The sequence below is a fragment of the Lepisosteus oculatus genome, chromosome 15, assembly GCF_040954835.1.
Source record: "Lepisosteus oculatus isolate fLepOcu1 chromosome 15, fLepOcu1.hap2, whole genome shotgun sequence".
NCBI lineage: Eukaryota > Metazoa > Chordata > Actinopteri > Semionotiformes > Lepisosteidae > Lepisosteus > Lepisosteus oculatus.
The window spans coordinates 26648730-26672261 of NC_090710.1; the positions used below are offsets into that span (position 1 = coordinate 26648730).

General features: G+C 35.2%; 1 protein-coding gene across 3 annotated transcripts in view; it reads right to left on the reverse strand.

Moving 5' to 3' along the window:
* Positions 1–23532, reverse strand: part of il1rapl1a (interleukin 1 receptor accessory protein-like 1a) — a 514328-nt gene that overhangs the window by 22669 nt on the left and 468127 nt on the right. For all 3 annotated transcript variants that reach the window (XM_006639178.3, XM_015364040.2, XM_015364041.2), the window contains 2 exons: positions 19113–19258; positions 309–452 (listed from right to left, as the gene is read on the reverse strand). In XM_006639178.3, coding sequence (XP_006639241.1) covers positions 309–452; positions 19113–19258 — 290 coding nt within the window. The remainder of the gene's footprint in view (positions 1–308; positions 453–19112; positions 19259–23532) is intronic.

The window sequence follows — 23532 nt, forward strand, 5'->3', positions numbered from 1 at the left end:
AAACAAACATTATTTCAATCTCATTCCCTGAAACTATTATTCACATACAGTATTTCACATGGATATATGAGCTTTAGTCTTATGGTAAACATTAGTTCTACAGGGTACTGGCAAGTCCTGAGTTTATTAACCATGATAATATGAACACGGACACAAAACATAAACAAAAAAAAAATTAAAAACAATAGCAGAGCCTTTATCATCACATTTTCACTTCACCTACTCATGTTTCACAGTATATTATGGTATACAAAGCTAAGTTGTAATAAGGGTCAGGTTGTGCTGATTAAGTGTTACTACGATCTTACCTCCATCAACTTCATCAGCTCCAAAGTGATTCCGGTAAAACAGCATAAGCTCTATTTTATAGCACTTATAGAGTGTCACTAAACACACAAGCAGCAGCAGAATAGCTCCAAGACCGCCGGCCAGTTCAACCGTGTACATCAGCTCTGAAAAAGAGGGGAAAAACAGATGCATTAATCCTTTTTTGAACATGTGTTCGAAAACATGTTATCTGGTTCACCTCACTGGAACTTAGAGAAGCACTTTGCAGAGAATGAAAACAACCTGAAGGCTGGAAAGAGCTTAAACAGGTAAGATAACGACTGCTGCTGTACTGTATAAACGTAGCCAATTCTGAATGCCTTTCCTACCGCTGTGACAGTGAAGTTTCATTAAGCCTGATGACAAGCATTTATTCAAAACTTTCCAAAATCTCGTGTTCAAATTGATATGTCACCTAAACTCCGGTTTTATTTACAAATAATAAATGAACAAATGATACAAAAGGCATATGTCAACACAAAGTATACATTGCAGGACCACTGCAAAATAGATTGCACACAGACCATGTTGCATCAGATGCTCTCTGTCTTCTGTTTGTGGTTGATAGAGGAGGTGGATTCTCTGAGAAAGGGGTTTGAGGTTTATGGCAATGATGTACTTCGACAAAACATTTATAACCATCCAGATTTATATATTTTCAAATGCGGAGCAGTACACAAAAACATAAAATCTTTTACTTGCTGTGCTAGCTGGGATGAAAATGAATTTTAAAGTTTTAGTAAAATATGTCAACGAGTTCTTTAATTAATTTAAGAGGGAAAAGGGAAAACAATTTCAGTAGTGTCTAATTCTGGCACATTGGTCTTCTGGTCTATGGCTGGATCAATGAGAGACTGCAGTTTCTGTTCTAGACAGTACATCAAAACGCACTGATGTACTCAAAAGTACTGAACACCTGAAGGCAAAGCCTATGAATGATTGATGCTGATACAACTCAGTATTTGTTGCTTTCTTCAACCAAAACGTTGAAAGCATGCCCTTGCTTTTGATGTGTCATCTTATAATTGTTGTAAGTTTCTATAGGAATAGATATTGTCTAGTACAAAAGAACTTCCAAAACTAACTGCCGATCCTTTTACCAAGACCTAAATTTCTAAACTAATTAATGCCAACATCATGAATGTTGTGTGCATCACATACCTTATTGCTGGTTTAGGTAACTTCAGGCCTGAAGTGCCCTGTGTGTTTTTGGTTTTCATTCCAAACTGTAGTGACTTAATTTAACTAATTAAATGGATTGGTAGAGGTGCAAGGAGTCACAGTGCGGTTCAGTGAAGGTCTGAAAAGAAGTTTATTCTCTCAGTATCAGACCAACAGAGAATTTCTCTGTTGGTCTCCTCATCCTGTTTCTCCTGTTTCTCCTCATCCTGTTTGCGATGCTAAAATGCAAGAAGTCACAGCACAGTTCAGCTAAGGTTTAAAATGGGTTTTAATTTGTTACTAAAAGGGCTCTAAATTGTGCCTAAATGGTCACTATTTCATATTTTGGGGAGCACCATGGGGTACACACTATCTATGTATCTTCTTGGGTGCTCTCTTGAAAATGGCCTTTTTCATAACAAATAAAAACTCATTTCAAACCTTCGCTGAATTGTGCCGTGACTTTTGGCATCCTCTACAAATGTGATTATGCACAGTAACTAAAAGATTTGAAATCAGTTCTGTCTTAACTGAAAGGTACAGTACATTGCAGAAAATCCTCACTGGAGGATTGATGTTTGACTTGCCTGTCCCTGCGTTATGAACAGGTCATCTTTGGTGGGGACAGGGGTTAAGTGTATGATTCGTTACTCTTTGTTACTTGTGATCTACTGTAGTTTCCCATCCCCACTTATCCATAGGCGAGACAAAGGCAGTGGATATCGTCTAGCTTACTAAGCACATCATGTCATGTCATTTAACATACCGCTTTATACCATATAGCTAAGCACATCAGTTCATTACAAATGTGCCTCTGACAATAGAACACCTTTTGATTCAGCCATGAGGTCAACTAAGAAGCCAAAATCGGACAGATGTAAATACAGAAAAAATCAATTGAGAAATGAGTCCCTCCAAGGCAAGATTGTTTAGGTACACAGGCAAAATGATGTTGGGTAACAAATAATTTGACTCTTTGTCCTTAACTGTTGCAAATTGACTTAAGTAAACTTACTTTACTGTAGATCTACTGCAGTTTAACCTATTTATACATACACCAGTATTATATGTTATATTTCTTCAATAATATATCACATATAACAAATTATATAAATACAGTACTGTATATGTGATATATTATTTTCTGTCTAGTGCAGGTTGAATTGTAGCATAAAAATACATAACTGAAAAAGAAAGGGAAGGATTTCTTTAAAGCTTAAATGATTAGTTAAAATTGGTTTAAATGTATAAAGTAATTTGTTGAATATTACAACAAATGAACAAAAAATTTATTTATGATGTTAATTATTTTTCACTGGTGCAGCACGAAAACAAAGGATGAACATTTCTGGCCGAATTGTGAATTGTTAAAAACTAATGATAAACTGAGCTTTAAAAATCCGATTTGTTATCATTACAATGCAAAGGAGTATTATCGCAGTTACCACTCTGAATTTCAGAGCTTTGTTTCTTTAGGAGCCTCACAACATGCCACACTCCAAAAAAGATCAGATAAAGACTTGTTTCCTGATGAGTTTCTGTCAGTCTTATAAGATTAGACTAAAGAGCACTATTTTTCTTCCTTCACCATCTAAGTACAAGGGTTTATGGGAGATTAAGACAAATTATCTATGAACACTAGAAAGTGTGCCTCACTTATATGCCAATATTTTTGACAAAGCTCCTTGCCGATTTGCGATTCATCATTTTTTTTTAACTAGTGCAAATTTCAGTTTAGATGTGCCAGATCATCACCATTTGTCAGCCATGACATTTTGATTCAGGCGTCTTACAAGTCTCATCTGCCACCATGCACCACAGGGGAGAAGGAAATGATGGATCGGATTCATTCCCTTGGAGCTCAATGCCAGAGCATAGGTAATCCAAACAAATGTAGCCAAATCTATCTGCCTGACATCCAACGTACCCTACGTGTTGTCATTTTATCTTATTGTAGAAGATAAGGCATCTCCATCTTCCCTGACTCTGTGCTCCCTCCATCAAAAGAATCTGCACGCCTCTTTCAAGTATTATCATTACTGAGCTGAAGTAGTGCAGTCCTCTGCAAAAATCTATTTCTTTAAATCTGCCCCCTTTTCACTCTAATGATTTGATACTTATATTCATCTTCTTGGTTTTGATAGAAGGTGAAAACTAAGAATTTTAACCTACGGCTTATCATGGTACAGAACTTTGTAAAACTATTCACATGCTTTACTAAGTTTTCAGTTTTTACTGCTTTAAAGCTTGCAATCTTGACATCCTTGAGTAGCAGGATTTTAAAAGTCAAAGTTTAAAAGCAAAAATGTAAAAGTCATGATTGCATAAGTATTCAAATCCTTTGCTGTGACAAACCTAAATTAATTTAGGTGCACAAAATTACCTCAACAAGCCACACAATTATCTGAGGTGCCTCTGTGAGCAATAATAGTGTTCTCGTGACTGCAGAATACACATACTGTATTGTAATGTTCCTCAGTCAGGCAGTGAATTTCAAGGAAAGATTCAACCATGAAGACCAAGGAGGTTTAAAAACAACTAGAGAATAAAGCACAGATGAAGAGAAGTGTATAAAAACATATCAAAGACCTTTGAGCATGTTTAACTTGATCATTAGGAGCTGGAAAGCACCCAGACACTGCTTATATCAGGCTGTCTCTACAAAATGAGCAGCCAGGCAAAGAAGAAACTGATTAGAGATGCAACTGTGAAGTCAAAGGTGATTTTGAAAGAGATCAATGGCTGAGATGGGAGAAAATGTCCATGGGTCAACAATATCCTGGTTACTCCACAAAGGAGGCATGTTTAGAACTGAAAGAAAACCACATCAGCTCCCACATGGGGTTTGCACTTAGGATCTAAGTGATACAGAAGCCCTATGGAAAAAAGATTTTGTGGTCAGACTAAATGAAATTGGAATATTTCTGATGTCAAAATTTAAATCATTACATCTGACATAAACACACCATAGTGCATCACTCAGTCAACACAATACTGTCAAGCATGGTGGTGGCAGCATTATATTATTAAGTAAAGTACTGGTAACCCTTAGAGGAAAACCACTTCAAACCTAAAACTGGGACAAAAAATAATCTTTCAGCAGGATAATGATGGGAAGCACTAGGCCAAAGCTTCACTGCAGTGACCTAAGAATTAAGAAGTAAATGTCTTTGAATGGCCCAGACAAATTTGAATCTTATTCAAAGATTTAGCTGATCCTGAATCTTTTATTTTTTTAAACAAGCTAGTCAGGTCAGACTAGGATTCTATTCTAATCAATTTGAGAGTTTTTCTGAATCTGCCTAGATGATATGCAAAACATTCACCAAGCCAATGCACAGAATTAGTGGAGACTTATCCTAAAAGACTTGTGGCTATAATTTCTGCCAAAGGTGCTTCCACCAAACACTGATCACAAGGTCAGAATTCTTCTGCAATCAGTGTATTTCATTTTTTCTTTTTAGTTTTTGCTGATTTATTGGAACCTGATAGATAATGTAGAAAAGAGTAGGATGTTGCTTGCAAGGTAACAGAACCATAAACTATAATTCCAAAATGATAAATACCAAATTTAAATATAGATTACTTATGACACAGACTATATATTTCATTTTATTCATAAAACAAATAAATGATTTTGAGATATATAGTTAATACTATAGAAATTGAACTGAGGTTATGTTAAAATAGTACAATGCATTAGTAGGACCTTCCAGAGTATATCATGTACATTTTTGGTCAGTGTGTTTACCAAAAAGATGTTGTTCAAAGCAGTGTCTTACATTGACAGTCTAAAATAACTTTTAAACAAAGGGACCTGATACTCAATACCGATACAAGTATTCCACAAAGGCATAAATAAAGTCAGACATAATATCTAACAGATGTTTTAGGAACATAAGAACACAAGTAAGGTTACAAATTATAGGAGGCCTTTAGGCCCAATTACTATAGTTAATTTGGTAGTTCACATCAGATTGACCTAAAGATCTCATTCATGCTTTTCTTGAAAGCAGGCAAGGTAAGAGGTTCAACCACACGACTGCGTAGCTTGCTGTATATACTGTACCCTGAATCAACATAGAAACACATACAAATCAAAAGTACAAAATCAGTGGAAGAGCATTTAAAACAAAATAAGAACCAACTCCTTACACGGGGACAGGGGGTGAATCATTGAATTGCATTCTTGTCTACTAAAAACCTATTAAAAATACACCAGTATTTTAATAGCCATAACCTTAAATGCTCTATACACACAACACTTATTGTTCCCTATTTTTTCTTTCATACCTCCTGCGAATGGCTTTATCTTATTGTTTATCTACTGTATATGTCAAATGGCACATTTTTCCTGGGTTGCAAGGAAATATTTAAGCCACTGATTCATTTTAAAAAGTCATGCAAAAATCATTATAAGTTATTACTGTGTTACATTTCTCTAAGATGTTAAGTTGGAAATTGCTTATGTACCTAATACCCATGTAAAGTAAATACTGTACAACAGTGGATGAGCTATGCAGCAGTGCACTGAGACGAGTAAATTGTCCAAGTCAGAGCTGTCTAGTGGGGAGCAATCCTATAATGACAAAATGCTATACTTCAAATCCTCTACACTTTATAGATTTCTTTATATCCATTTCTAGGTCTACTCATGCAGCACATTCACTCCAATCAGCCCGAAAGGCTTTTCTCTCTAGAAGAAGAATACAGGAGCTACATTGTTAGCTCTGTAATTTTTTAATCCATAATCCACTGCCTTACAAATAGATACATGTTAATGTGATATTGATTTTTTGTTTCTAATGTATTTCAGTGAGCATGCTTCCTGGCCTGAATCATTGCACAAAACCTATGTTTCATATAGCTATACTGTATTCTTTAGTTAATAAACTCCTTGATACAATTAGTTGAATGATATCTTTCAATACACATATCCATATTTCTCACTTGAACCTAAAGTATCAGAGTGAGAATTGATACAGCTACATACTGTAGATGTTTCACAAATGAGGTACTTTTTCACTTTGTTTTTATTTCTGTGTTATAATATTTTTTCAAGCTCATCCAAGGTCTACATATTTTTTCTAAACTGGAACTTAATCAACTGAATTAACTTTCAATAATGCATAATGACCATGGGAAGAAAAACCAATGCATTGAATTCCACTTTAGCTATTAAACATCCACTGAAATATACTTTTCTGTACTGCCTTTAAAAGAAGTAAATAACATGGGCTTTGAGCAAATGCGTCGTAAAATCCCCATGTTAAAGTGATGCACAATAACCTCAAGGATTAAAAATAATGAAGATAAGTTTATTTTCATTACATAACCCTGAGAAGTCTAAATCCAAACCCTTCAAAAACATATTACACTCAAAGTTTAGAGTTTAAAATTGTACAGTGTATTATACAACTGATTAATTTTGTTACATTTAAAACAGCATGTGCCACCAAACAGATTTGTCTGCCAGTGTGCTCCAATACCAAAAAAAAAACTGATGAAGTGTCCTTTCAGGCATTGAACCAAAATTTGCTTCATGCTAAGTTGTCATTGAAAGCTGATAAGTAAATATAGTAAATGTGGCAGCAAGTTTTAATAAAAGAACAATAACAGGAGAAACTGTGAAGCCTGTTGTAGAAACCTAAGGATCAGGCACCAAATGGTTACCTATGAAAGAGAACCCTGCAGCCACATTTTTAAAGGAGATTAACCAATGTCAATCATTCCATGAGGGAAACACATTGATTACTGCTGTAAAAGAAGGCTAGTTCCTAAATAAATAGGACATCTCACCAATAGGACAAATGTATTCTTCCATATTAACAACAAATTACTGATTAAGTATTGCATAAGAATTATTTCTATCTGTATAATAATATAAAGGTACTGTACTGTACAGTATATGCATACATTTATCGGATAACATGCCTTTTAAGTAATTTTGACAAAGGCTCATTAGAGCAGATGGGGGAGCATTTAAAATGCCTCTAGGCCTTGCCATAAAAATATTGATTACATTAATTATTCTTATGTGGCATATTTTGTAACTTTGTTGAAATAATATAAGGACATGGAGCATAAATTACAAATGAGAGGAGAACATTTGTTCATTAATCTTGTTGGTAGCTAATTGATCCAAGAATCGCATTCAGAGGTTTTTTGAAAGAAAACAGGGTTTCCTGCTTCAACAACATTGCAGGATATGTAGGATATGTTGTTCCAAAATCCCTTGACACTTTATTTGAAACAAATTCTCCATTCTAAAAAAAAATAGCATTTAGCTTTTCAGTGTAGGGCTTTAAATCCCCAAAAGTAGCTGGTCACACTCTGAACTGGTGTGTCAGCAACAATATCTTTTTTTGGAACATGGCATAATTGTACACAATATTCAAAATGTGGTCATATCAATGCTTTGTACAATTTTAACTAAACATCTCTCTTCTACAGTTCAATTTCCTTTGTAGTTTCTACAGTGTTTGCTAATCCTCCTGCTTAGGCATGATCTGTCAATGTCACTGCTTTGCTAACAATAACAGAGTCTTTGATTAATATAAATGAAGAAGCACCGCATTCCTAATATAGATCCTTGTGGCACTCCATTAATGACATCACCCCAGTTTGAGCATTCACCCCTTATTGGTATTCAGTTTTCTATCCATCAATGTTCCCAATTCTGAGCCTGAAGGCCCAGACATCAGTTGTTTTTTGTTCTATCTGTTGCAAAATTGAAATGTTAACTTATTTAATAAGAAAAGTAGCTTGACATGTTTAATTGTTTTTAGCTCTTAAACATTGTGATTGTTGCCTTTGATCAGCAGTAGTTGTTGAGAAAAAAAAAGTTCAATTGGTAAAGAGCTCAGCTGGAACAAAAAACAGCATTTGCGTGGGCCTCTACCACTAGGACTGTGAACGCCTGCATTAACAGGTAATAACGTTATCCAAAAATAACATTTATCAAAAGCCTTTTGAAAATGTATATGCTCTATTTGTATCCATCACTGATGTTGCTTGTTTAACGAAGTCCATTTGTTTATCAAGACCAACCTTTTCTAAATCGATTTTCAATGTCCCTATATTCTTTAGCCATAGAGACAATCTTTTAATTAAGTTATAACTGTTACCTCTACCTGGCAGGTAATATAAAACTTAATTATTTGTAATGAACTTGGTTCAGTTTGTCACCATTTTTAATGATGGATGCTACGTTAGCAATTTTTCTAGGAACAGGTATTACCCCTGCCTTGAAGGACCGTTGAAAAGTTGTTTTTTACTCATCTATAAATATAATCTAATTTCCTGGAGTACAACTGGTAGAATACAAATAGAATCAGGCCCTGGAGATTTGTTTGTCTTGAGTGCTTGTAGCATATATAACACTTCTCCCTTTATCATTGTAATTTTACTTACTGCAGAAAATTGCCTTCAGTAAGCCTGAGGTATCTTGTCAGTTTATTCAATGGTAAACACCTGAGTCAAAATATTCATTTAATACATTAGTTAAGTCGATTTTAATATCTAAAAATATCTAAAAGATTATTAGTTATGAGTAGTCTAATTATTAGCTCCACTACACTTAATCCTTTTGTTTTCATGCTATTGTAGAACTGAAAAAAACTATTATGTTGGTTCTATTGTGCAGTGGCACAGTGGTGCAGAGGTCAGATTTGTTGCCTCACAGGACTGGGGATTTGGGTTAAATTCCCAGAGTGCTATCTGCCTAGAGTTTGTATGTTCTCCCTGTAATTATGTGGGTTTCCTCTGGGTGCTCTGGTTTCCTCTCACAGTCCAAAGACATATGTGTAGGTTAATTGTGTTTGTTTCCGCGAGTGTCTTGAGATGGACTGCTGTCCCATTACGGGTTTATCCTGCCTTGTGCCGTTATGCCCCGGCTCTCCTGTCACCCGTACTGGATAAAGTGGATAGAAAATATATGGATCCTATTGCAATATCTTTTTCTCTCTCTTTTACTTTCTGATAGACTTTCTTAACCTGTGCTAGTGATTCACCACACTTATTTTCTTTAATTGGAAGCTGTTATTTTTTAATCATTCTACAAAGTGCTTTCTTTCTCCTTATATTCTCTTTGATTTTTTAAAATTATTTAGGACACTACATTTTAGAATTTGATTTACATGTTACGAAAACATGTTATCTGGGTCACCTCACTGGAACTTAGAGAAGCACTTTGCAGAAAATGAAAACAACCTATAGGCTGGAAAGAGCATTCATTATCTTGCTTAAGAATATTAAAGATATTCTGTTCTTCCGTCAGAATATCATTAAAATATTGCCATCCTCTATTGATTTCATATCTATTTTTTCTGTTCATTTCTGTTCATTTTAAACTCTGTCTCAAAATGATACTATATTACAGTCACTGTTTTTTAATGGTTCCCACACCTGTTTGCCTTAGTGTGGCTTGATACAGCAACAGAAGAAGATACTCATTACTCAGCATTTATGCAATTTATCTAACATGCAACTTCCCCATGTTTTGCTACTGCATAAGCATTGTGGCTTAAAAAACCCATTCTTCAGCATCATGCAATTCCCTTAAGAAATCTGAATGCATGGCAAGACAAACCTGGCCACTACAAATATGCTTTGTGATGTGAATGGACAAAAATTGGTAGTGATGAAGGGTGAAGGTCGTTTGAGAGAAAGTTCAGAACATGTGCAGCTCTGATAGTAAACGAGAAAAGATTCTCTGATGAGAAAAGACTGCTGAGAAACAACTTATTTTGAAGGTTACATTTAAATATCCCCAAAATACACTTCCAATATTGTAAGACATTTCCATATAACCAGAATGCACCATAATCTCAAAGATTAAAAAATTGTATCAATATTTGTATTTCCATTTTGTTATCCTGGTACTGTAGGTCTAACACCCTGAATAAATTTAACTCAAAATGTAAAAAAATACTTCTTTTAACAGGTGCATCATGATTTCAGTAGCCATTGCATATGCATATTACAATTGAAGAATATTAATTGACATCTACATTTTCCTCAGTAAGATTTACAAGTATCACATTTTTTTAGGCAAACTAAAAAGCTTCAGAGACAAACTGTTTGTATGAACCTCTTTCACTAATACCCCTTGTATCATGATAATTATATTTAAAGAAACAAAAAGATCTTTGTGAGATTTTAGGAAAATGTGTGTTCTGAAAAAAAATCATCAATTGGCTGCTTCTAGTACAATTATTATTCTCTTATGTTGTCAAGAAGAGTCTTTGAATCTTTGAAATAGACCTTACCAGATATAACAGTAATGTAAATTAACAAGTAATTTTGCATTTTTAAAAATTCCACTTTAATTTGGTTGTTTACTATAGGAAAATGAAACTGGTACTTGATAAAAGACTGGTGCTGAGTGCATTATTGGCTAACTCAGGGGAGGAAGAGCAATTTGTGACACTTTGTGTTTGAAAGAGCAATTCCAGTATTGTAGTACAGGAATGTTTCTATATAATTTTATTTTCTTCACTTTTTTATTTTATCTTTAAAAATAACTGTCTTTTTGTCTGCAGTAGAAATCTGTTCTGTTTAAAGAATAAAGCTAAAATATTTTTTGGAAGGCTCACCTCAGTTACGTTTTATAGTAACTGATAAGCATAATAGACAAAAAACATGGTAACTTCTTAATAGTGCCTATATAATAGAATTAGTGAAAGCAGTATGGTAAATAGTACTTTTATCAGGTAATGAACAAACCTAACAAAAGATAAGTAAAGAGTACTGAATTTGTTTGCAGTTTTGAGCTATCAGAAGCATCTGTTTCTAATTAGTATCTAATTGTATTCATTATTTTGTTCTTTCTTTTCAATAAAAAACTAATATTCCATCATTTAACATCTAATACATATTTGTGGCTTTAAATTCAAAATACAGTTAGAATGGAATCTAAATATTTTTAACCTACAGCAGCTGGAGATCATTAACAATTCAATTTAAATGCAATGAAGTATACAAAAGTGTTAGAAGTCACATCAAGCATAAAAAAATACTGATGCATATTTTCTGGCATTTGTTATCTGAATTCGAGTTTGTACTATTTCAAGCTGTGCTCCCACTTCAACTAATACATATTTTTAACATAAACTTCAATAAACACAATAGAAAATCTCTCTCTATTATATATATTATGTATATGTATAGATCTAGAAAATAAAAATAAGTTTTATTTGTACAGTTATGACCTCTCATTGTTTGTATATTATACTAATTAAGAAATATTATTGTTTGCGCTTGATACTCTTGTGAGATGATCCCACTAATCTGGACCTCTTGTTGTAGCAGCAATGGATAGCTGACTGGACTGCAGTTAAAAAGTTGCTGGCACTGTGCTGGGAGCCTCCACATCCCCTCTCTTGGCATCACTGGATACTGGCCTCTCTTGACTGTTATTATTTCTACTGTATGAGCTTTTCAACTGCTGGGATCCATGCGCAGATGAAGGACTGGTACAGGCTCAGACAGCTGCTGGGGACACAGTCAAAGCCTTGTTGCATGAGGGTTCAGTTGTAGACATTTGATGGAATATTAGATGTCCTTAGTTAAAAACATAATGGACCGCACTGCTGTGTAGAGAGGTGTCAAAATACAGGCAAAGAAAAGCCCTAATGCATAATTTCATAGTGGTTTATATGTTCCTAAACCAAGAACAAAAAACAAAACAGCTCACATTATGAAGCAACTGTGCTCCACGTCTGTTGGAGTCATGCATATTGAATTATAACCCCATAAAATAAACATCACATCACAAATATGGTGGTCTCTGAGGCTAAGCCCAGGAAAAACTGATTCGATTCTAGAGGCTGGAATAATCTCCCAAAGTTTAGTCCAAGATACGCTGCTCAGAATAAATCCTTTCATATACTAAATTAAATGGAAATGGGCTGTCTTCAAAGCTTTCTCAAAAGCTGAAGTTTAAAAAGAGAAATAACTTACTATGCAAATGTATGCACAACTGCCAGCTCTTTTTCTGCCAAAAAGCCTCCTGCCTTAGATAACCAGTAACCAACAAAAACACAAGCCTAGGAAATATTGCACAGGAATATACCACAATAACAATTAACAATGCTCATCATAACTGTTAGAAACAACTTCAAACAACTACAATACCTCACTCGTAAAGGAGGAATATGTTTTTTAACAGCAAAGGAAGCATTAGGTTCAGAGATTTCATGCAACAAATGGGTACATACTCAATTTTATGAGAAACATTTTAATGCTGAAACCTACACCTAATGTCAAACAGAAAATGTACTTGCCGTCTAGAGATGTTAAAACAAGCTATAAAATCATATACAACTAAGCCAGTAAATTGAAACACTGTAATTATTTTGACAGAATAATAATTTGTAGATATAATTCCTTGCATTTATATAGAGTTTTTAATGCCAGAGTTTTTCAAGGATCTCAGAGTCCTTAGCAATTAGAGGGAATTCACTTCACCCACCACTGATGTGCCTCACCCACCTGGGTGACAAGCTGCTTCTACAGTATGTTACACAGCAGATCAGATGGGGGAGGTGGAAAATTATTCACCAATTAAAAGAAGTGAAGATTTTACGATCGACAGATATTCATCAGGACACTAGGGGCAATAGTCTTTTGTGCCATGTGACATTCAATGACAAATATTGTATTTGTGATAAATATGACATTAATCCAATGAAATCTGAACATATGAAGTAGCTTTAGGGAGAAGACCAACAAACTCCATGATACATTTGGGAATCTTGACATTGTGCAGGATACAGTATGTTGCAGAGCAGCCTGAAACCTTTCTCTTATTTAATGAGAATGTAATGCAGTCATCTCCCCTATTAACTATAAACTATTAGAGTAAGAGGAAAGATCATGACATGTCCTAATTTATTTGTTATTCTCCTTGTACAGTGTTTTGGAGCTTCCCTGTAATTAGCATGAGTTTTGGGGAAAAAAATAGTGATCTCCATGATGTGCCTGTATATTAATCTCACTACATCTGCCCTGTGCTTTGTGACAAATATGACATAAATCCAATGAAATCTGAACATATGAAGTGGCTTTAGGGAGAATTTCATGTTCTTATGTTCTTTTAAGGATGAAGTAAAATGTATCAGAGACAATGATAGTAAGCTTGCAGATGATGAAATGGAAATGGCAGATGAACAGAACAAATGTTTCACTCAGATATTCATACAGGAAGAAGTCAACACCATGCCTCAGGCAGCAGAAGGTGAAAGTTCTTTATAAACAGTATTAGCATAGAAGAGGCAGAAGTATTTCAGGTACTATCAGGATAAATATATCTCTTGTGCCTGATGGCACCTTACCAATTATACTCAAGGACAAACAAAAGTTATTCAAAAAGCATTGATGCAACTCTTCCAACAGTCACACAAGACAGAGGTAGTACTCAAGGACAAGTCATTTGGTAATGCAATATGGATCCATATGATGTAGAGTATGAGAAAAATAACCTGAGTAATTTTAGAGAAATAACTCAGACGTCTATTACATGGAAACTGTCATGGAAGCCGGTGTCTAGCCATGGAGAGACCGGCGGGATGGGAAGACCCTATGCATAGCAGCAGGAACAGAGCAAACACGGGGGTTCACTATGGGCTGAAGGTATCAGGCGGAGTTGGGGAAAAGACAAGGGCTCTCAGGCAGCGGACGTGGGGCGACCTGGAGAGACGAGTCTCACAACATCCCAATCCCGATCCCAATGCTGAGCGAGGAAGACTGGACAGACCGGAAATAAATAGCGTACCACCAAGAGACACAACGGAAGAACATGAAAAGGCAAAGGGAAGCTAGGAATAGGACAGAAAGGTGGAGCGCCCTCTAGAGGTAGGAAGAGTGTCGTGACAGTACCCTCCCCCCAACCTTCACGGGTGGCTCCAGACACCTCGAAAATAATAAGCTGCACAAGACTGGGGGGAGGAAAAACCTAATTTAACTGAAAGGAAACCTCCAGGAGTCCCTGGCTGAGCGCTAACCCCCTCCTCTGGGGAAAACCTTTATTAAGTAAAGGAAGGGGGAGCCAGGCAGGGCTCCTGAGGCCAGAGACAAAACACGTAAAAGATAACGTACAACAGAAATAACCCGGGAATCCGTAGCAACAGACAAATGAAAAAAATTACCCAACATAAATCAACCCTGACGGAACAGGGGAACAAACAACACATAAAAAATAGTGCACAACCGATAAAACCTTGGAATCCATGGGGACAAATTGACACATAAAAAGACCAGAGAGACAGGAAACCAGAAGCCAGGTAGGCCAGGGAACCAGAAGCCAGAGAGGCCAGGATACCAGAAACAAAGACCAGGGAGAAAGGGAAACAGAGACTACGAAAGGCAGGAAACCAGAAGCCAGGGAGGCCAGAACAGCTCGTGTGATCCAGTGCAGGCTCGGCATTCTGTCATGGAACCTGGTGTCTAGCCATGGAGAGACCGGCAGGATGGGAAGACCCTATACATAGCAGCAGGAACAGAGCAAACATGGGGGTTTGCTCTGGGCTCAAGGTATCGGGCTGAGTCGGGGAAAAGACAAGGGCCCTCAGGCAGCGGACGTGGGGCGACCTGGAGAGATGAGTCTCACGACATCCGATCCCAATGACGAGTGAGGAAGACTGGACAGACCAGAAATAAATAGCATACCACCACCAGATGCACCGGAAGAACATGAAAAGGCGAAGGGAAGCTAGGAATAGAACAGAAAGTTGGAGCGCCCTATAAGGGTAAGGAGAGGGTCGTGACAGGAAACAACTATTAACACAAAAGTAGAGGTTCACCTATAGGGTGGCATCTAGGTCTTACTTCCTAGGTAATACGTAACAAAGTAGGTCTTCTTTTACCAATTTGATAGAGGTCTTTGAATTTACAACAAAATAATAATGACACACAGAGAATATGAAATACACACAGAGAATATGAAATGGTGTATGAATATATTTGGATTGAGATTATAAGGCAGTTATAAGGCAGTTATCTTTCAGGGAATTGCACTGTATGCATTTGGATTGAGAATTGGTTAATAGAAAATGATTAATCTACTGTAGATTGTGGTAAAGTTACAAAAACTAGTAAGGTGTTTTTACTGGTGATACCAAATTAGAATTTAAACCAAATTAGTATGTTTAAGAGCTGGATGTTTACGCTGACTCATCATTTACATTTTATAGACATTATAGGGAGTAATTAAGGCAAATAAAATGTTATAATACATACATAAGTGAAAATTTAAATAAAAGGATGTTATGTTAAAATTTATAACATTCTAAATTAACAATTTTGTTATGCAGAAATACAAAATTTATAGATGCTAGAAAGGTCTCAAAGAATATTTTGTACAATTCTGGTCACTGTATGACAAAAAATATATATTGCTGCTCTGGAATCTAGAGAAGAGGTAAGTCCCACACCTACAGGCTTAAAGCACTGAGCTTTTTAACTCTTTAGCAGAAATGATTACGAGTATACCTGATACAAGTATTAAAAATCCTCATAGGCATTGACAAAGTCATCAGAATAAGAAGTGAAACATGAATCAGAAGAAATATGAAACCAAGAATGGGACCATAGGAGTGTAGAATAAGCTACCCAGTTATGTGGTTGAAGCTGATACCTTGGCTTCCTTCAAGAAATGACAGAATAATATCCTTGGATCACTAAGGTACTAATCACCTAAGAGGACAAGATGGTCCGATTGGCCCCTTCTTGTGTTCTTATGTCTTGTGTTCTTGTATATCTGATTGAAATGAACTTCTGGATCTGAAGTCAATCACCCACGCTAATGCATTTTCATTTCACTAAAGCAGTTACCACATTCCTAGAATACTCTAAATGGAGAACGCCACCTTTTAATGGCTCAGTTTTTCTTTGACTTAATTTAACACAGCAGTTTCGTCACGTCATGTTTCAAGGTGAGTCCATGCACCCAACTACAAAGGAAGGAGAAGTTATTAACCAGTCCTGAGTAAATAAGATGACGTTTCCCCTTAAAATAAAAAAAACACAATATATATGTGATATTGCCAGATAATATTTATGGAAGTACAAGGGCCTTACCATATAACCATTTTCATATAAATAATAAACACCGGGCTTTTTTAAATCCAGAGTAAAGCAAACTAGATGTTTCCTATGCATTCCTAAATTCATTAGTGGTTATCCTTGGCATTAAAATTAAAAATAAAGCACTGGAGGGAGGGAACTTTGTAATATCTTTCTTGCGAACATGTCCACTTACGCCACATTTCACTATGCTAAATGACCTTGTAAGGGCATATTTGTAAAATCTGTATGTCTTGTGAAATATTCAGAGTTTTGCCAAGGTGGAAACATGAGGATGCCTCACGTAGGATAATGATGCCCTGAGCAGCTGTAGCTCTAATCTTTCGTCCAGTAGAAGATATGTCCACAGCTATGTGAGGGAACCTCACTGTTCCTCTATATACAGTACAGTACCAACCCTTTTGGTTTATAAACCACAGATTGTAGTTCAAGAATCATTTGAGGAGTTACAGTATAAAGTATTCTGGATGAAACAGAGATGCAGATGTGTGATCCATGAATATTATTAATTTGAAGCTGTGGATCATGAAAAAGTGACAGATAGTTAATTGTTCAGGTGTGTAACTGCATCAGCATGCATAGGCTGCAAAGGAACAAGTAATAGGTTTATTCCAAGCTAAAAGAGAAGATAGAAAACACAGCGTCTTGGCTGTGGAGCCTTCTTCAGGTGTGAGAAAGACGGGACAGTATGCAAAGGTAATGTAGCGGGAGAACAGAAGCTGGGAGAGAGGAGGAGCGAGGACGGGAGCAGGGGACAGAAAGAGAGCCCAATCAGGAGCTGTGAAGTCAAGATAGGCGAAGAGAGGTGTGAAATGAAACCTACAATCAATAGAGTGAATTTAGAAGAAAAGTAGTCTGTCGTTAAGAGAAGGGGGAAGTGTGATCCTAGCTGCAGGATAATTTTGGTTTCTGTAGTCTTTCTGATGTATGAGTTCGGAAAACCGTCTTTGAGAACACAGACGAAGAGATTAGAGTGGTCATTCGTATAGTTAATTGGTCTAATAGGTGCTTTTCAGGAAACTTGGTTAAATTTATGATCTGAACTCCGGTGACATACAGTAATAAGCTGTTACTTTTTTGTTATTTATTCTATTTACTGCTATAAATCTATCCCTTTTTTCCTTTATAGAAATAGCTTGGTTTTTCACAACAAGTCTGACAGTGAAAAAGTGAAAATTCCTACCTGTTGTCTCAATTCACAATTCAATTCAATTTTTATTTCTAACATATTCAATTTCCAACAGTATTACACAATTTTAAACATATAATTTTTTCATAGCCTGGGGAACAAAATACTATCAACTACTTATTCATCTTATTATTATTTTATATACTATAGGACCTTTCCTTTAAAAGCAACATTATAAATGTGGCATCACATTTGGCATCTTTAATTAGGAAAATGTCAAAATAATTTTACGGATACTTTGTTTTTTGAAGTATCTGAAAACATCAGGAATTCAGTAAGTCAAACATACAGTAAGATTCTCTGGTTAAAGGTAGTAGGCAAATACATTACAATATTAAATAATTATTAAAACAATCAGCAACTGTGCATAAAATAACAGTAATATGTACCTGTTTTGGGGTATTAAATCTTCTGCAAGAGAATTCATGAACATATCAATGCTAATTCATAAAAATGATTAGGAAAGGTGTTACTGCCATTTTCTGTGAAGCTGTAATCAAAATTAGAAGCCATTTTATTTCTTCTGAATTAAGGTTTACATTTGGCAGCTGCTGTCTGTTTGGTGACCTCCATGAGGGGTAGTAAGAAAAACTCATTACAATTGTAACAATTGTAAATTTTATCATATCTTGATAGTTATCAAATCTTTTGATTAACAAATAACCATTTTATAGTTACAAAAGCAGGGAATTTGATTTATTCTCCTCTGACTTCATTTAAAAAATGCATCTGATTTATTTTATTAACAAGTAGTGTGAAAATACTGCTAAAACTGTTATTGTGCTCTAAACACAGCTCCTCCTTATTTAGGTAGAAAATATATTGTCATCAAGACGAAATGTCTGAGATATTAGATGAAGAGGTAAAGAGGATGCCAAAAAGAATGTTTTTTTTTATTTCTAACAAATAAACCTACAGTTATATAATAACTGCTCCTAAAAGTAACATGCACTAAAAATTAACTGTAAGATCATAGAGTTTTTAATATCCTGCATGCATATTTTTGCATATATTAAAATACAAATGTGAGAACTTAAGCTGTTAATTAGTGTGCTTCTAGTACTGTAATATTCCTACTTTTGTAAAACTAGACTGTTTGTTAGAACACATACTGTATAAGTAAAAGATGTTTGTGTTTCACAATGTCCAGAAAAACCTCTTGCATCACTACCATCTACTTCAAATCGTGAAGCACCTTAGCTAAAGTGTTGTAACACATTGAGATCTATCCCATAACCTTAAAAATCCGTCTGACAAACAAAAGAAAAGTGGAAAGTCAAAGAACACATGAAAAAAATTTAAAATGTAACAACAGCTTGGCAGCGAAGAAAAGCAGCAGATTTTTCTTTACCCCTTTTGTGTAAGAGAATGCTGGCTTGACGTCTTCCATTCCCATTTTCCACATAACAAGAATAGTTTCCTAGATCGCTTTCTTCTACAGAGTCGATTGTGAGTGAAATTGACACTTCTTGCTCTCCAAGATGTTCCCTAATAATCCTGTAAAAGACAGGAGAAAAACAGAAGTTTTACATGTGCTGTACAATTGTGTAAATATTTACAAAATGCATACTGGACATTAGCCGGAGTTTTAGAAAAAAATCTGAGGGATTCTTCAAAGATGATTTTGCTGTTTTAAGGAAATTGTTCTATGAAGAGAACAGATAACAACAACAAGGAAAACAATGTAAGATTCAGGTTCATCAAAAAGATTGTACTCTGTGGTAGGTCTTTCAATGTAGCAACACATTGTGGATCATTCACTATAAAGATACTATACAACAATTACTTACTGTATCTGCTAAAATGCCCAATGTATTTGAAATATTGCCAGAAAGTAATTTTTTTAAAGAAAGTATTCTATATAATTTTCTTTATTCATGCTATCTCACTATCAGAGCCTCACAGATCATGATAGTTCAGCTAATTCACTGAACAGTGCAGTGCAGTCTAGATATACAGTACAGTGCAGGGAAGAATTAACCAACTATTTTGTTTTGTTTTTTCTTATAGTAAATGTGCATACTGTACATGATCCTACAAGAATGTTAAGATATTGAATATTATATATGTCGGTTTATGTAAATGCAGTAAACAGAGATGGAAATATATAAAGATAAAACCAAACAAAAAAGGCTCAGGCAACAAATAAAATATAATCAGGTCAAAGGATCCACATCTGACCTTAAATCTGGGGGAGAGAGAGAGCAGGTGACTGATCTGAATGAAATAAAACAATAAAACCGCTATGGAGAACATTATACCCACAGATGTCTGTTAGATCAGGGATCTCATGCAGTTTGTGAAATTCTAAAAATAAACATTTCATCATTCATCAAACCAATAATCATCTCTCTGTATAATTTATATGTACAGAGAGACCGGGAGAGAATCATACAGTTCAATTTTCTTCACTGTAATCCCTAAGTTTAGTATAGTACCATCCCTAATGTACAGTGGTATTTTTAATATTTCTAAACAGGAACACTCACACAAATTATTTTTTTTAATGAAAAAGATAATAAAAATGTACACTTACATATTTTATATCAACAGCCTGTAATATGTAACTCAATAAAAAGTCAACCTTCAGAGTGAAGCAGGCAGAGCAACAAACTGAATATCATTACAGCATTTATTAAGCAAACCAAACTTGTTATTTGATGACTTGTTAATAGATAATAGACATTAGGCAGTATAGGTATTCAAACTTAATTATTTATAAGAATGTTTTTCCTGCACCTTCAGAAACAAAAAGTACTGTACACACTTCATAGCAACAGTACTCACTCTCTTTATAGTTGCTGCCATGGTAACAAAGTAGCAGTGGAAAGATTATTCTCAATAAAGTAAACAATGTCTCCATCAAAAAATGCAGCAAAGAAATAAAAATACATTGCATGATTATCTCTCCCTTTCTTTACATTTAGCAATATTTTCAGTGTTGTAAATCACAAATGCCGATATAATGGAAGAGTCACTAATAAAGTGAATAGTTTGCTTTTTTGTAAAGATAATCATGTTCCTTAAGGATCAGAACATGATTAATAATGGTTGATCATAGCTAGTACTGTAACTGACACATTACAAAATGAACAAATAGTCAAAATTATGTGTATATAAGATAAGAGATAAGATAACTTTATTGGCCATATACAATTCCTTGTATTAGGAATTTGTCTTTTCACATACCCTAACTTGCTCTCCATGACACACACAGACAGGGAGAGAAGCTTGGGGTCAGAGCGCAGAGTCATTGTATACGGCACTCCTGGGGTAGTTGGGGTTAAGGGCCTTTCTCAGGGGCCCAACGGAGTAGGATTCCTCTGCCGGCCGCGGGATACACACCGGCAGCCTTCCAGCCGCAGGTGTAGATCCTCAGCCACAGAGCCACCACACCACCCCACATAAGAAACTGGATGTATGTCTAATAATTGCTGTTTCAGTGATTAAACGTCCATAAGCTATAAAGGTGGCAGAACAGATTTAGAAAATTAGAAACATTATCAGAGAATTCCTTAGGTGATAATTGAGAAAACCAATTTTCAGACTCTTCAGAGGTGAAGGCAGAAACAAATACATGCATTTTTGAGACCCAGTAAGAGAATCCATCCTTGCATTCTCTGCTCAAGGAGCAATTAGTGTTTTCACAGTAATTAGGGGAATCACACACACTTACATAAAGTAGACAAAGCACAAGGCTTAACTGACTGCCCGAGCTTAATAGATGTAAAATACCAGAGAAGGTATTCAGAAAGCCAGCTGAAGTGCTTTTTGCAACTCCTACTCACCAGGACTAACCTGTATGCATTATTTTAGATTATTTCACCATTGATAAATTTGGAAAGACACATACTACAGCTCACTCTAAAGCCTGACTGAACATTATTTTGTATCAGTTTTTAATAATGCAAGGGGATCTACTGTAAAAGATATTAGAGAAGTAGATATTTTAATGCTTATTTACTAAAAATATTGAACATGAAAGAGCAGAATTTGTTTTTACATCAAAACAGTCATCACTTTGACTTTTTGGGTTGTTTTAGCACAAAGTATTACTTATATAGTAGTTGGTAAACATTCTGAAATTTCCATGTACAGAAAACCAGAAATGTGACCTGTACTGTATGTGGCTGGTTTGCTGTGCAGATGCATTGCTCTCTAATGAAAGAACAATCATACTGGAAAAGGCCCTGGGGGGAAGTCAGTCAAATGCTTTGCCAAAAACAACTGTCTTCGTTCACTTTATTTAGTCAATGACAGGCAAAGTGGAAGACATGCATTCAGAAGAATTGGAATGGATCCTTCAAAAGACAAGTGATCTTTTGAAAGACAACACTGCACATCTCAGACTCTGAAGTGCCACAATTTAAATGTCATCAATAACAAAGCAATAACAAAACCTCTCCACAAAAAAACCCCTTCTATCATTTTTTCCCTTAAGGTATCTTTTTCTCATCGCCAAATACCAGTGGTGCACATCTATGTCTATCTCTCAAGGGACTGAAGAGCTTCCTTGTGTTCATTCTATCTCTATTCCATACATTATTGCTCTGAACTAATCAATTATGTAATTGAACCATTGAAACACCCTTCCCTTCCTTTTAAACAACAAGCAGCTTGCTGTTTAAAGATGTCAATAAAATAAGTTGGATAGTGGACCTTAAGGGCTACAGTCTTGCACAAGTACTAAGGTCATCCACATTCGACAAGTTGAATGTCATTGCAGGGGAAAAAGACTGTGAAGGGGATGTCATACTAGATAATTAGAATTCATGTGTGTTTCATTCTAATAAAAAAAACTGAAGTGCCACTAAGTACTTCGTGTTAAATATGTCACTTTCTGTCTGTCACACATTTGATTTAAATTCTGTAACATTTTTTCTTGATTAGACAGGTTTAAAAAGTATATTAGATATAATCTAATCTTTATTCTCTTAAGGAAAAAAAAAACAGTGCACATTTTTACCCCCTTTTTTACTTTCTTAGCATTATCTTAGTGCCATACTTCTCCATCTTCTGGGTAGTCAGGCAGATACAAAGACCTTAAAGAAAAAGGATAAATCTCCACTGATAGCTTTTTAAAGACCAGGCCTAGCCATGTGTGTCTTAACATGTATTTTACGACTGATGTAAAATGTGAAGGTGAAAGCGGGCCAATTGAATATCATAGGTTAAATTATATTTCTATCATATTTTTGAATCTATTAACTATTACATTAGTTTATATTTTTTCTATCGACATCATGCATACAGTATATTTCCAATGTATAAAAAATGCATCACATCAAATCTCATTTGGATAAAAATGAAAATCATTCAGGACAATTTGACAAGAATAAGATTGTCTTTCTAAAAAATTCCAGATGTGATGTTGCAGATCTAGACAGAGTACCTTAATTCTGAAGAGCCAAGGAACTGAAGCCCTCATAATGCTTCTCCCATCTCCATTAATTTAAAAGTTGTTCATTTGCCATGGCACTAAAAATTGAGTTGTTTTGACTTCAATTCATTTCTTGAATAAATTATATAAATATCTTTATTTGCATATCTGCAAAGTTGTTACAATTTATTAATCAAAAAGTATTAGAATTGGTATAACAATACTTCTATTATCCACTTTGCCTTGATATGTCTTAGCCTTGATATGTCTTAATACACAGAACAATTACGTGTGCATGCGCTTTAAAGATAATGATTCAACAGACTGCTAAAATGGCAAAGAAAATAATTTGTAAACACAAAAAATGTGATTTGTGTAAAATAAAAAATCA